Source organism: Lepidochelys kempii, chromosome 7 (assembly GCF_965140285.1).
Source record: "Lepidochelys kempii isolate rLepKem1 chromosome 7, rLepKem1.hap1, whole genome shotgun sequence".
Taxonomy (NCBI): Eukaryota; Metazoa; Chordata; order Testudines; family Cheloniidae; genus Lepidochelys; species Lepidochelys kempii.
The window spans coordinates 122,921,167-122,937,047 of NC_136386.1; the positions used below are offsets into that span (position 1 = coordinate 122,921,167).

The following is a 15,881-nucleotide window of genomic DNA, read 5'->3' on the forward strand; positions in this document are numbered from 1 at the left end:
CCCCTCCACTCCTCAGACTTTGGAAAAAGAAAGGAGCCCCCCCCTCCCTTCTTCTCCCCCAGCCATTGCAACTCCAGCGCCGATTAAGCTTTTACCTTCTTTGTCTGGGCACGAAGGGCTTTGCACAATGGCAGCAAAATACCTGCAGCTTTCCACGGGGCGGCGGAAAGGCACTCGTGTCTGTTACACTCTCCCAGGGCTGGATGGGAGGAACGAGAAATACACCGGGGGGAGGGTGGGGGCGTGTGGATGTTTAGAGAAAACGTGAGCTAGTCAATTGCACAAATAAACAACCGGCAGTTGCAAGCTGCCTCCTTTGCGCTGCAGCTGGGGTGACTTGACTTTATAAGGCTCTGGCTAGCCTGGGGTTTTTTGGGCTCTGAAAGAAACTCCTTTTCTCCCCTCTCTCTCTCTCTCTCTCTCTTCCCTGACTGTCATTCATTCAGCTGCTCTCAGGATCCAGCCAATGGAGACCCAGGGCCTAGAAGTATCAGGCCTTCTGGTAACATGATTGATGCCCTCGCAGCCGAGCCAGAGTCCAGACGCTCGCACACTCTCACCCATTCTCTCCCAAATCTCCGCTCTTGCTTTTTTCCAGCCCTTCCTTCCCCACTTCCAGCCTCCTTGGAGGCTTTGGGGCGAAGCGAAGCGAGACCGGAGCGGCGCGCGGTGTAAATCTCTTCCCTGATCCCGCACTGGCCTGGAGCAGGGTGGTGGTGGGGGGACGACCCACCTTTTGTGTTGTTTAGGGGGATTACCAGCGGCAGCATGGATCACATAGGGGCTCACCACCTCCACCAGAGCCACGCCGAGCCCATCAGCTTCGGAATCGACCAGATCCTCAACAACCCGGACCAAGGCAGCTGCATGATCTCCGGGTCCCGGTTGCAGGACTCCTCCGACTACGGCTTGAGCTGCATCGTGAGCAACGCCTACAACACCATGACCGGCAGCTACGGGGCGAGCGGCGGCTCGGCCGGGGCTTACCCGGGCGCCTGCAGCATGGCTTCCCTGCCGGGCTCCTACAACGTCAACATGGGGGTGGCCATGAACGGGAACGGCCTGAACTCGGCGGGGGGCGTGATCCGGGTGCCGGCGCACAGGCCGCTGGCTGGCGGCGGGCACCAGCCCCTCTCCACCGGGATGCCCACCGTGCCCTCGGTGAACGCCATGAACAACCTCACGGGACTCACTTTCCCCTGGATGGAGAGCAACAGGCGCTACACGAAAGACCGGTTCACAGGTGAGTCCCGTCCCCTGGCTTCCAGAGCGGGGCAGCCCGGCTCGCCAGCCTCCCTGTCGGGATCACCGCCGCCGCTATGCCGGGCCCTCCTGGGGCGCGACGGCAGGCTCCCTCCCCGCTGCACCAGACAGCCCTGTCCCCTGGCCTCCCCCTCGCTGCCCTTTCCAGACGGCCGGGATTGGCCGGGCGCGCCTGCAAGGGCGCGATCCACTGATTCCAGGGTGATCACCAAGACCCCGGCCCCGCTCTCCAGGTTCCGAGCAATGGGCACAGAGAAGCAAATCCCTGCGTAGAATTAGTCCCCGGCCAGCCACTGAGGCAGAGAGTAATGAGGCCGACGAGGAAAGAAAGAATCCTACCAAAGGATGCAGCACAATTAGCGATCCGGGGGTGAATCCACCTGAATGGGATTATTTATTAATTACCGGGGGGTTGGGACGATTCCCCAAGTGCATTTTGGCTATTGGGTGCAAAGATAGCCAAGGGACAGCAGGATTTATAAATGAATCAGTCAGTACAGATACGTTTTGACTAAGAAAGCACAGTTAGGCTCTAATAATAACAACAATAAATTCACAGTGGGGGTCACATTTAAACCCTTTAAACTCACCCCGAAAATAGTTGAAAAAGTTTTTCAGGCTCAGATTTTTCAGGGGGGTTTAGCTCAGAAAAGAATAGATTATTTGTTTATCCCTAACTTCTCATGGAAAGAGAAGGCTGCTCACGGATTTATTTTTAAAGTGAGGGTTTAATGTCGGCACATTATTGCGGGAAGGATAGTCCAGTTGTTGGATCTAGTAACAGGCAGGCACCGAGAGGGAACTGGAGTTCTCTCATTTCGTTATGGCCAGGCCCCAAAAGGAATTTCATGTTTCTATGATTTTTAACAAGTTTTTGTAGTAGTTTTTCTTCAGGGAAGATTACGGATCAATGTAAATTTCCTCTGCGAAACTGTGTTTTTGCAGTTCCCAAGCGAGCCTAATGCAGAATATAATAATGAACAGACAAGGCGGTTTCCTCCCACAGGGCCGAGCAAAACATTTAAGTGCTGCTCTTTCGCTTCATTTCTGGGGTCAGTTCTCCACCATTGCCCGCACCCCCAGACCCGAAGCAGTGTGGAGTGGGCGGCTGGATGGCTGTTTGGGTGTGAACTGGGAAACGAATCCAACACCAGAATGAGTGGGTTGAAAAGGCAGAAAAATTGTAAAATGGGGAGAATCCGTCCCCTTAAAGCAGCTCCTGGTTAATTTACACTTTCCAGTGTGACCAACTGGGATTATTTTTAAATCTAATTTTGATATGATATCAATTTACTCATATAATTAAAAATACAACCGAATGAAGTCTTTATCTACTTCCCAGGGGGATAAGGCTCAATTTAATCATTGTTTATAGAGCGCGTTGAGATCCCGGGATGAAAGGCGTCGTTAGAATTGCCGAATATTTCAGCTCTCTTACTATTTACACAGGCAAAATTGTCCTGGCCACAAGTGGGGCTTTCCCCTGAGTGGGTCCCGGGGAATAGAGCCCATAATAGAAGTGCGAGAGGTGGAGAATTAGGCTGGTTTAGGACAGATGACGGCACCTAGAAATGTCGTTGTAGAAACACTGCACAAAAGGCTTCCCAGAGACAACATCGGGTGGTATTATCCGTTGTTATTACAGCTGAGTATTAAACTCGGCAATTGGATGGGTTTCAAGACGGTAAATGTCTACCTGTTGGAGACAGGGGACAGATCATTCCATCTGGGAGGTACTGTACCTTTTGCCCTGGAGTAACTAACTCTTTGCCATGTGCTCTGGCCGCTAGATAGGAAGTTGTTGCGGCATCCATTTCACAGTAGTAATGGGGGCGGGGGGGGGGAGAGGATTAAATGCATGATAGATCCTAGTTAGGCAACTATCACAAAAGGCCGTTTTGCCTGAAATTGACAGCAAATGTCCCCCTGTCATCTGAGTTTCGTCTGCTCTGTGGAAGGAAGGTACTGCCTAGCTTCCGGACCGACTAGGTGCTCTAAAAGATTTAGGGGCCTATATTTTTCCATTATCTGCCAGCCTGATTATATATGTGTCGGAACAGGGAGGAGGGCAGACGCTTCTCTGCGCTGTCCGGAAGAGGGACTGTCAAAATGGGAGCTTAGTTACAATAGCAAGCGAGAGGGATGAGAGGCCTTGCAGATAAGGAGAGGAAGATATGCGTAGACAGAAGACGGTTTAGATCGCCCTAATAACAGTGTTTTCCTATCTTCTCCGCTGAATGGGCGACGCCCTTGTACCTCACTTCAGTGCATCCGGCCTAGAGAGGTTGTTCGACAACTAATAAAGACAGATACAATTTAATAAACAGCCACGCTACTTCCGGGAGCCTTTTCTGTATTTATGAAGCTCTCATCGAAATTATTTCGACCCACCCCAGCGATTCCTGCGTATAGTGAGAAAGGGGGAAAGTAAACACGCGTTCGTGTTCCGTGGAAGTTGGTGCAGGATCAGATTTTAAACTTAGTTCTACATCAGGACGAGGTAGGATATTCGTGTTTAAAGAGAATTCTGTGGGTAAGGTCCTTCCTAATTCAGGGGAAATAGATGATCAGTTATGACAGAAACTTTATTAATGGGATTAAACAGCGCGACCAAAAGGAGAGATATAGATATATATAGATATAAAACCCCAGACCAAAAAAATCACCTTCATATACACACCAGGGACTAAAACAAATCTGAACTGTGGAAATCTGTCAATATCAGAGAGATGATTCATTCCACAAAGTATCGGGCCCCCCGCATCCGCTTTATTAACCCAATAGCCCGTGTTTGTGTTAAATGGATTTGTCACATTCAGAGCAATCCAGGAAGTTTCTCGGGGGCGGGTAGTTTCCCTCTTTACATGAAATAAACAGACGCCCCGAGCTGTATTTTGAACAGGCGCCTGACACCGACTTCGTCCAAAGGCGGCTCTCTGAGCGCCTGGACTGACCGAGAAAATCAAATTCCCTAGCCTGAGAAATGGCCAAGGCTCCCCTCTGCGATGACAGGCAGACCGTGCCCCCGGAAATGCCGCCGGCTGGGCACCCCTGGGTGCGGCAGCGAATTAATCCCTGTCCATCCCCCCCGCCCTGGTTAGCGGACAGCCGGGGGTGCATCACGGGGGCGCCTGTTTTCGCGCTTTGGCCGGGGGAAAGGGCAGTTTGCTGCCAATAACAGACACGCGTTCAGACAAATCTCGGTAGTTAGCACGGGGGACTCGGCGCCGATCCGGCTCCCACGAAGTCACTGCAGGACGTGGGGCCTTTCCTGCTCTTCCAGCAGCACCAGGCATCTTCCCACCGCGCATTACTAACATCTGCCGCTCCTGGTCCTTTCTACACCCCCCGGGAGTGAGGGAGGGAGACCCGCGGAAGGGTTCGGGGCTGAGGGATGTTGGTGTCTCAGAGGGCCCGGGCGAGAGGGTGTTTATTGCGGGGGAAGGGTAGGCCTGGGGCGGGCGGGGGGCGGGGGTGCTTTGCAGCATGCTATTAGCCGCTATAGCTCGCCCAGGGCAGCATGGGCTCTGGTAACAGCCCCCGCCTCGCCCCTCGGCCCTGCTTCCCAGGCCAGGCTCTGCCCACTCCCCTCGCAATCTCTCTCTGTGTCTGTCTCTGCTATTGCTCGTGGACCCCTCCTGATATTTTGCTGCTTGCTTCTTTGCCCACCCCCACCCGCCCGCCCCGTCTCCCACCCCAGTGGCCCTCTCACCCTTCACTGTAACACGCCGTATAGGTCACCCCTACCAGAACCGGACGCCGCCCAAGAAAAAGAAACCCAGGACGTCTTTCACCCGGCTGCAGATCTGCGAGCTGGAGAAGCGCTTCCACCGGCAGAAGTACCTGGCCTCGGCCGAGCGGGCAGCCCTGGCCAAGGCCCTCAAGATGACAGATGCCCAGGTGAAAACCTGGTTCCAGAACAGGAGGACAAAATGGAGGTCAGAAGCGAATCCCGCCCCTGGGGGTGTATTTGGTCCGGTGTGTGACCGGCTCTGTTGTCTTTGCACACTGTCCGGGGTTGGCTGCCTTGGTGGGGCGCCCCTCTGGGCTTCGCCCGGCCTGTGTCGTGTCCTGCGCGGGCAGCCCTCGGGGCTGTTACCCGGGTGCTGAGCTACGAGGGTGGCAGAAGGTTGCCCCCGCGGGGTGCGGGTTTGTGTCTCTCCTCGCACGCCGCTGCCCTTTAAAGGGTTTCCGAGTCGGAGCTTTGCCCCTTTGAAAGACAGGCCCCGGCCCGCGCTAAGCTGAAAACCATCTCGGTTCTGTTCAGCAAAGCCGGGTGCGCTTAGCCGGGGCGGGGGGCTGTGGGCGGCCGATGCATTGGTCCGGTTGAGGTGAGCGCTGATGGGGGGGGGGGGGGATCCGCACACGCGGCGCGGTCCCTTCAGACCCCACAGCCGGAGAGAGAGGTCTACGCTTGGGTGAACTGGTCAGCGCGGATAACTCCGGAATCAGCGACCTGGCCAAGCGCCGCAGCAGAAGTGAAGTGCAGTGGGGAGGCAGGACACAGGAAAGAGCGCGCCGGCATGGCATTGCGTGTGACTCCGCTGGGATCCGGCCAAGTGGAGGAACGGGGTTCAGGAAGGGTCCAGAGGGGCAGCCCTGTTAGTCTGTGTCAGCAAAACCAAGGAGGAGTCCTTGGGGCACCTTCGAGGCTAACAGATTTGTTTGGGCATAAGCTTAAATGTGTTCCTCTCTAAGGTGCCCCGAGGACTCCTCCTTGGTTTTGGTTTTGGTTCAGGAAGGTGTTTCAGACCCCAGTTTTTTCTCTCTTTGGCGGGATCCTTTTGGTTCAGTGCTTTAAAAAGTACATAAGGCATTAAATGGAGGAGACTGGTGTCCCCAAACACCAGCCGTTCTCTCCATCTGAACTTGTGAGAAAAACACGCCCCTTCCCAGATATATTCATGGCCGGCCAACAATCAGTGACAGTGTTTGCGACCGGTGGATTTCTGATGGACTCTCTCTACTCCCCCCAGAGCTAAGGCAATTTATACCAGCTCCGGATCTTCCCCCGAGTCCTTCTCAGGGTAACAGTTCTTTCCCCGGTGTCTTTAAACTGGCCTGGTAGTTTTATCCAGAGAACAAGAAGGGCCAGTAATAACGGGAAACCATTTCCGGAGGAGAAAAATCCGAACGAAATTATGTTTCATTTTTTTTAAAAAACGAGGCTACCCAGTGGGGAGGCAATTTTTACTGGGAAAAGGCATCTTCGGGGTGTATTCTGGGGAGTTGTAAGTACTTGGGAGGAGAAGGAAAGGTACAAACTCGAGCATGTCATTTTGACTCTATGGCCCTTGGGGGTGTTTCTTTTGTTGTATTTTGTCCGTGATTTGTACTGACCAAAAAGCGGGTGGGTGCCTACGTGGATCTGTAATGATAAATGCAGCGTTTTGTGAATACATGAGGCCCGGGTCAAGAGGCATAAGAGGGAACCCTGTTTTCCTGGGCCATGTGGCAGTAGCCTAGGATGGCCTCGCGTCAGGGACGCTTTCCAGAGTAGCTAGAGGGGGTGAATGTGGCCATAAGCCACCCCCCCTGTGTCATGACGGTATGAACTGAGCTATTCATTTTCACACCAGCAACCAGAAAATTTAGATTAGTAATACGGGACTGTGGATTTCAGTACCGTGCCCTAAAAAGACAGCAATATGAGCTGATATTTATTTGAACAGCCTCAGCAGTCCTGAAAGTGCAGGGGAAATGAACTGCTGTAGATTTTGAAGCCTTTGAAGTGATTGGCTATGCTAAAAGCGAGGGATTTTAACTTTGAAAAAATCCCGTTGTGGTTTTGTAGTTACACAAAGGACGTTTAAGAAATGAAACCCGTCTTGTTTTCTTTACTTACCCTCCCATGCACAGTACCAACCAAGAAAGGGTGTGACAATAACCATTGTTCAAAAGGAAGTTATATATATAATGGTTTGAAATCTCTATCGTGAAGTTCTGAATTATTATTGACTTGAGTTTTAAAGGACTAGAGGGTTATTTTCTCAAGTCCTCCGCAAAACAAAATATACTGTCTTCTTGGTTTTTTTAAAAATCATCTTGTGTACATTGGATAAAGCTATTTATAATCCACAATAGATCAGCTCTTATTTAGAATAGATTGATCTCAATTTGCTTCTAAAAATCTTTCATGCACAGTAGCATTACGGGGTTAAAAATCCATTTCCCCTTCCTTGCTATAAGTAAGATTTCTGTTTGCATTAATGGGGAAAATGCCACAGAGATAGAGGTGAGTTCTCGGGTAAAAATAGAAGAATACAGGCGATTGTATATAATATTTAGCGCGAGAATTGCACACACCAGCCTTTGCTAGGATGTGCCAAAAGGAATTGGAAGAGAGATGTTTCAATAAATACACGAGGTTTAATGGAAGCTCTTTGAGTATGAAATAAGTCTCCCTGTGTTCCGAGCTCAATGAGTCTAGAGTCAATTATTGTATGTTGTCAACTCCAGGAGTTAGAATCGAAGTTGGTAGATAATGTAATTGCCTTCAATGGCTCTCACACAAACAGGCAGCTGGAGAGTGATGTATTCATGGCAGAGGAAGAGTTTTTGCGGCCCCAGAAGGGAAACAGGAAAGAAGTGAAATTTTAAAAAGTTAACTACAGACTAACATTCTCTGATCATTTGAAGCAAACAATAAATGTATATATCACAAGTCACCATGGCCTTAGGGCTCTAATTTAACTGCCAGGGAGTCCTAAACCGCCTGTCTACAAGTTATACAATGGGAAGCTATTTAATAGGGGTGGGAATCCGAAAGGGGACAATCGCCGGAGTTTTGTGTGCACAGGCAGTTGTTGCAAACAACCTGCAATTGCCTTAATAATACTTAATTCTAACCCCAGAACCTCCTGCTGGGGACAGTGCAACGAACGGTGAAGTCAGCGACAAGACAGACTTTGAAATCTGGGCCAGTCCTTTCGCGGTGGGACCTGGCAGGGCCGGGAAGGGGCTCTAGGGGAATGAGATCGATACTGGTCGGAAGGAAGTTAAAAATCGCAGCAACTGCGCGATTTGCCAGAGCTTCAGGGAACAGGGACCAAATCACTTTCACCGAGTCCTGTTCGGTCACGTTCAGACCTGGGCCATTGAAATCAATGGGGAAAGCGTGCGGTGAGTAGAAGGGGACCTGGATCGGGGCCATACAGTGGTATAGGGTCCGAGTCTTAAATCCTCACACGGGTAAAAATCCCATTAAATGATCGCTCCCGTGTCTTTTACTACGTTAGGTGCCGATCCTGAAAAACTCCCATCGGAGCAGGATAGGGCCGGGCCCCGGGCTAGACACTTCATATTCGTGCTGGGGGGAAGGTCTTCCGTAATTTACAAATTTGCAATTAAGGCAATGGGCTGCATTTAATAATTATTACTAATATGTTGCCCTTCCGTTGCAATATTTAAATAAATTGCCTGGATCCTGGTGTTTTTGCACCGTGGGGTATTTATTTCTCTCTTGGTTTGAAACGTGACTTATTTATTTATTTGTTTTGCTGCGAACTGTGTTAACTGAGAATAACGTACCAGCGTGAAATTAATAATCGGTTACCACTAATTATAAAGGAGACGGCGTTACATTTCTCGATGAAGTCAAAACAGTATTAAATATGCATTAAGAGTAAAATTGCTGTGGAAGGAAAACTCGTACATTATTTATGAAATTCTTTCCTCGTCTCTTATTCAGAAGATAATTGGCTGCATACGCTGAATTTTGTCCTGCTTTAACGCGGCACTTACTGGCGGTGGTGGCTGTCTTGAAGTCGGAGAAGAAGTTTACAGGGCTGTCTCCGATCCCATGAAGCTACACCTGACAGTTGTCAAGAAATTAATGCCATCCAAAGCTATTTTACACCGTGTCTTTAATAAAAACCGTGCCTCGGAAGTGCTTTTACCGAATGAAATAACACGGTGACTCGGCTACATAATAAATAATGCCTGGTAAATCAAGCGGCGTGGGTCAGGGAGGAAAGAGAGGAGATCAGATACAAAAATGTATATTTCATGCTCTTTGTAGATGTGAAAGATACGTGCAGTGGCTCTTGTCAATAACATGCCACTGTATTTGAGCTGAGAATCAACTTGGTGTCCCTGAGCTTTCTACAGCCGGCAGGACTCCAGTTTCCCACAGATAACCCAGCACGTCTCCTTTTCCTCAGCCCTAGTGGGTTATGAACTGAAACCTTTCAGGGCAGCGATAGCAAAAGGAAACCCAAACAAACAATAGTTTCATTAGAAATTGATTTTACAGCAATGCATTACAAAGTGTGAAGGATCAGTGCAGAGCCAGGAAAGTGACAGATTAGGCCATAAATCTGCTAATTACCACCAGAGAAGCACAGAAATAGCAGAGAGGGAAGGAATTTTTGTTGGCTGATTTTGGACACAGGGTTGATAGGCAGAGGAAATGCCTCTGCTTTTCATACCCGGATACCCCCCAAACAGAGCCTTGCTGTACCTCAGAGGGAAAACACAAAGGCCTAATATGCCAGGAAAACTTAAGCTGGGTGGCGCATGCATTCCCGGGGCCTTTGATTCATTCACATATAATGCTTTCCATGCTGGATACTCCAAAGGGGGGAGACAGCACCATGGAACCAAGCTGCACAATGGGGTGAGAACTAGTCCGAGTTCCCATTTGACTCAGTGAACTTCCAGCTGTCCTGTTTGATTTTCTAGGGCTGGCTAGGCCCTGGGGGAACATAGTGAAAAGTAGCTGGAAGGACAGTGAGTTGAGCCCAGCCACAGACACTGTAACCTGAGATCCAAGTAGGCCACATGGTTTCCAGGAGAGAGAAGACCAACCCTGGTGTTCCACTCTCTACAGTGTATACAGCTTGAGGGATGAACCAGAACTTTCTTCCTGGTTCTATCCTGAGAGCCTCACCTACCAAAGCGAATGGGGTTTTGCCTGAGAAAGGAGCGCAGGTTTTGGCCAAAGTTATTTCCAGGGGCCTAACTGGGCACCAAGGAAAGGGGCTGCGTGTGCACTTGCCATGGGGAGTGCTGTGCCACAAGGGATCTCCCCGGAGACCAAAGGGATTGGTCACTTCCCACAAAGCTGTGGACAATGGAGCTCAGACACTGGGCGAGTGGAGGAAATCTGCCTTTCCTTCGGACCTCTCTGGAATAATTTCCCAAGATCTCTGGCTGCAGTCATTTGCAGTAGGCTGGGGACCATCCTGGAGAACAGGGAACAATCCTGCATTGGCCAGGGGAATGGGGTGGGGGGGAGGGGGAGATTTGACTTAGTTAGGTCTCTTCCAGCTCAGTCTTCTCTGCTCCTATGGACAGTCCGTATCTTCCTCGATGAGAACATGTCCTGCACCCGTGGCCACAAAGGAAGCTTTGGATTTTGTATGGTACTTTCCCTTTTCTTAAGGAGGGTAATGGAAAGACAGTGTGGTCCAGTGGCTAGTGCCCTGGGCTGGGACTCAGGAGACATGGGTACTATTCCCCGCTTTGTGGCCTTCCACAGGTCTCTCACTGTGTGTCTGTACAGGGCCCAGCACAGTGAGGCCGTGACCTTGGTAGGGCAGCTCTATCATGACATAAATCATTCATGATTATTGTTTTCTCCCAGACGACAAACTGCAGAAGAGAGGGAGGCCGAGAGACAGCAAGCAAACCGCATCCTCATGCAGCTCCAGCAGGAGGCCTTCCAGAAAAGCATCAATCAGCCCCTCCAGGCAGACCCCATCTGTGTCCACAACTCTTCCCTCTTCGCCCTCCAGAACCTCCAGCCTTGGTCTGATGACTCGTCCAAGATCACCAGCGTCACCTCCGTTGCCTCTGCTTGCGAATAGAGCCCACAATCCAGTGGTCCCCACCACGCACACTGTGTTACGAGCCACCCAAGCTTCAGCACAGTCGGAAGCATCCTTCTTCCCAACAGGAAACTACCCCTATTCACTGTCACCCAAGAGCCCCACACTTCCAATGTGCCGAGACAGCAAATATCCTCTTGGCAGGAAGCAGGGGAGGGGGGAAAAAATAAAGTCACCTGCGGGATTATTCAGATAAAAGTGGCATTTCCCTTTTTGTCTTTTGAAAGTCTCCATTACGGACAATGAACAACAAGGAGCTCCCTTAATTATTCCCAGAAAGTAAAGATATGTTAGCCCCATGTCATCCTCTCAGAATCCATGGAGGAAATCTTCCCTGGATTCTGTCCGCAGCCAGTGCAGGCCTTTGGTTTCTTTGTATACGTTTTTTTAGACTGGTTATTTAAAATGAAATAATTCCCCCCTCCTTGAAATGGAGCTTTGACGTTTCTTTAACAAACCCCCTCGCCTCCACCTGGGTCATTGGCGCAAAAGAAATGCACAGACTGGATTCAACAAATGGACAAAACAGCCCAGCTTTAGTCTTTTGCCTGGTGATTTCCACGTGCAGGGGAAGTGAATTCCTTGGATTTCACCTAGGAATGTCTCTTCCTCCTTTTAATTATTATATTTTTCCAGTGGGGGAATAAGAGAGGAAACTGACGGACCTTTGAAGATAGTAAGCACCATATTGCAAATAATTGTATGAAGATTCCAAACTGTTTCCCTGGATACTACATACTCTGCATTGATCAACTTATATTTTAATAACTCTTGAAACATCTGTGGCATTCTGCAGAGACAATGCAGTTTCATTCAGTGGATTATTTTGGTATTATTTACAAATGTTGTTCAATATTTTCTTTTACTTCTTTTGCTCTAGATGTCAGCTTAAGTTGGGGGGAAATCTTTCACTTTCAGCTGTTTCTCTCATTTCTTTAATTGTATTGAGGGAAGGAGACATGCTTAAGTCAAGCACTTCTTATAGCAAACTCCAGGAATATATATATAGATATATATACACAGTATATATTTTTCAGTTACTTATAATCTAAAACAGCACTGCCAATTTAAGCAGCTGGTACAAACAATCAATCAAAAATATTTTCAGTGAGATTTTTAAAGGCATTTGTTTGTTTGTTTTAAGTTATGCACTTCTAAGGTGTTTCATGTGTATTCATTTTATAAAGTGCTTGTGTAATTTATGTGGATATAAAAGAATAAAAAAAAAAAAGTCCAGGATACTGGATAAATCAGCTAAGGCTTTGCTCTTGTTTTTGTACTGAGTTCCAAGAGGGAATATTACACCAGAAGTCACGTGGCAACTGTCTTCAAAATTAAGGTTGAGGTGTAAATGGAATTAACATTGCCCTTCTATTTATGTAGAATCTTCTTGGCTCCAGCACCTAGGGGTTAGGTAATACATTTTACCCCAGATCCTGCTAACATTTTTAGGTATAAAACCAGCAAAGCACTTAGCAGCTGCTTAACTTTAAGCACTTCATTGGGACTGCTTATGTGGTTAAATTAAGCAGATGCTAAGGACTTTAGTCTGGAGAAGAGAAGACTGAGAGGGGACATGATCACAGTTTTCAAGTACATAAAAGGTTGTTACAAGGAGGAGGATGAAAAATTGTTCTCGTTAACCGCTGAGGCTAGGACGAGAAGCAATGGGCTTAAATTGCAGCCAGGGTGGCTTAGATTGGACAGTAGGAAAAACTTCCTAACGGTCAGGGTGGTTAAGCACTGGAATACATTGCCTAGGGAGGTGGTGGAATCTCCATCACTGGATATTTTAAAGAGCAGGTTAGACAAACACCTATCAGGGATGGTCTAGATAATACTTAGTCCTGACATGAGTGCAGGGGACTGGACTAGATGACCTCTCGAGGTCCTTTCCAGTCCCATGATTCTATGACTTTGCTGAAAAGGAATGGGATTACTTGCACGCTTAAATTAAGCCCATGTTTAAGTGCTTTGGCCATTCTTTTGATATTAGGGCTTGTTTATAGGGGGAAATTGATCAGAATACTTATAGTGCGATACCTCCCTATTTGACAATCTTATTCTGCAATAGCTGTAATGCTTTATATTCACACCCTACTTTATTCCTCATGCAGACAAGCCCTTGGCCAAAGCAAACTGAAGACACTGGAAAAATTCTCTCTGACTTCTGAGGGCTTTGGACTAGGCCATTAGGGCTTATGCTCCCTAGAGATGTTGCACTGACTTCATAATGGAGCTTATTTCCACTGATAATCATTACTGGCTCAGAGATGTTTGCAGGATCAGGCCCTTAAAAGGCCAGCTTCCAAATTCAGTGAGAGTCTGAGCCAAAGCCTAGTGAAGTCAACAGAAAGACTGTAATTGGCTTCAGTGAGCTTTGTGTCAAGCCTTGAGTGCAGAAAGCATGTAAGAAAAGAGCCTGTGTCTTCTATGAGTTTAGGAAGCTGTAAACATCACTTTAGTGCAAGTTACAGCAGGGCAAAGCAAAGATGATTATTCTTTTTTACTAATTACGGCAGAGTTGAGACCAAAATCCAAGGTACTCAAGGGTTTTTTGATCCTTAAATAGGACGTGTACACATACAGATGCACACACACACACACAGAGAAATAAGTACAAAGAGAACTGATTTTTTGCAGCTCTGTTTATATCCTACAGAACTATTCACAAACAACAGCCAGAATAAAATCGTTTGCATTTCCCCAGACAAGTGCCAAAGATTTTTGTAACTTTGAATTCCTTTCTCTACTCTAAGTGTCTGTTTAAGTGTGGGGAGCTAGAGAGGAAGAGGAGAGAATACAATCTTTCATCACTTAATATTAGCAATAGGGCTAAGATGTGGTTTTGTTTGCAAGTGCTCCTTCCAGGGAAAGGCACTGACCAGTCAGAATGAGCACAGTGCTCACTATTAATATTATGAATATTTTGCTGTTTATTATTATGACATATCACTTCTTTACAATTTCATACCAAAACAGCTATTTTAGAATTGCAGCGTGACTTATTTTGTACTTCAAAATATTTCCCAAGAAAGCTACACACACAAATATGTGTTTGCTTATATATGTGCATTTAGCAATATTTTATTTTAGAAATGAGAAAATCTTTTACTTCTGTAGCAGTCTTTCTGGATAGAAGAAGATAAGCTCAGTATGAAATGAGACTAGCAGTAAAATCAAATACAGAAAACCATCTTACCCTTCCTCTTTGTTTCTGGAATTATCATTTCTGGAAGGGTCTTCTGTGAAAACATTTTTCTTATTCTTATTAAAATGAGTTTAGTTGCAAAATGGTTTTAATGCCAGTATACATACTTCAAGTTATTAAAGCAATGTGTACCTAAACATTAAAAAAACATTGCCTGAAATGTGATGGAATTAAAATGATAAGGAATGACATGAAATAATGAGATATAATTATATCAATTTTGTATACTGACATTACCTCAAATTTATCCAGGGGCTATTATATAATGCTGAAAGCTGATTTGATTTTTCATATTGTACCTATTTGGGCTCAGGAATAAATCACCCTAGGATGCATGGAAAGCTGTTTTTCACTTCCATTTACCTTAAAACCCCGGTGTGAAACCTGCCCGAGTTCAAAATGGATTTCCATTGTTTGTCTGCCAGTAGCTAGGAAATGCAAACCAAGGTGCAACAAGCATTGGCAGAAGGGGGAAAAATCCAAACAAATCTAGCTTGAAATATGCAGTTGGATTTGTGTGTAAAGCTGCCCGCAGTGACTCAATAGCTTGAGTACAAACCTCAGGGCAGACTGTCAGGAAGCAAGGCACAAACCCCCAATTGGCTGAGAGGTCTATACTTGGATTTCCCCAACCAAATATCAGGTGGTGTAAAGTCCCCACTTACAAGAACAGCCTTATCACAGAGTTACAGACCATCCCCTTGGGTACTCCGATCGATTTTGCCATGCAGGTGAGCCTGCCTTTGTGCTAGATGGTTCCTTACACCAAAATTCACAACAATATTCAGGTTACTCCCAGTCCCAAAGGACCAGTCATTTACCCTAGGTCAATTGCACTTTAGATCTCACATCAAAGACAATGCTTGTAGCCAATCCAATAGTAAACCATATACAGATTTACTAACTAGGAAAAGGAAACTATAGAATTATTTACAAGGTTAAAGCAGGTGAACATACACATGCAAATGAGTTCTAATCTTAAGTTTTGAAAAGAAATAGAAGCTTCTATAAGAAACAAGATCTAGATGACCTTTAGGGCTAACGCAGGCTGAGCACTGTGGATCTCTTGGTCATGCCTAGCAAACTTTGCCTCTTAGAGTCCAAGCAGCACAGAGATACAGTTCTTTCTAATTAGGGGTTTTTATCTGCCTCCTTCCTTGAGCTCTGAGCGGTAAATTCAGCTGATGGGAGGAATCCATAAGCATGACTCATCTTCACAGATGGGGATGAAGGGCAAAACAACCATCTTTTGTCCTCTTTAATGTCTCTCAATAGTCTGTCTAATGTTTATGGTCCTTCCCTGAGGGACAGGACGTAACACCTTCGGTTGGAGATCAGCACTTCACACTAGTTAATGTCTCTTTCCTATCTGGTGATTTACAGAGTCACAGAGGATCACAATAAAACCACTCAAACATTACTTTACAATAAGGGATACAGATGCTATGCGTGAGATTCATGCCGGCAGCCACTCACAAGCAGTCCATAAAGCCTAAAGACATTCTTATAATGCTAATACCTCTTTCAACAATACCAACACACAGGTGAGCCAGACTGCTTCCCGCTCTGTGTTTGTC

The 15,881-nt window shown here is 47.2% G+C and overlaps 1 protein-coding gene across 1 annotated transcript; it reads left to right on the forward strand.

Annotated features, from left to right (window-relative positions):
- Nucleotides 1-768: 768 nt before the first annotated feature.
- TLX1 (T cell leukemia homeobox 1) lies at nucleotides 769-11,072 on the forward strand. The gene is made up of 3 exons (XM_073354982.1): nucleotides 769-1,243; nucleotides 5,000-5,201; nucleotides 10,850-11,072. Exons 1-3 carry the CDS (start codon nucleotides 769-771, stop codon nucleotides 11,070-11,072), a joined length of 900 nt encoding a protein of 299 aa, XP_073211083.1.
- The last annotated feature ends 4,809 nt before the right edge of the window (nucleotides 11,073-15,881 follow it).

Coding starts and splice junctions, on each gene's coding strand:
- TLX1 (XM_073354982.1), top strand. CDS start 769: ATGGATCACATAGGGGCTCACCACCTCCACCAGAGCCACGCCGAGCCC. Junction 1,244..4,999: donor CACGAAAGACCGGTTCACAG/GTGAGTCCCGTC, acceptor CACGCCGTATAG/GTCACCCCTACCAGAACCGG. Junction 5,202..10,849: donor AACAGGAGGACAAAATGGAG/GTCAGAAGCGAA, acceptor GTTTTCTCCCAG/ACGACAAACTGCAGAAGAGA.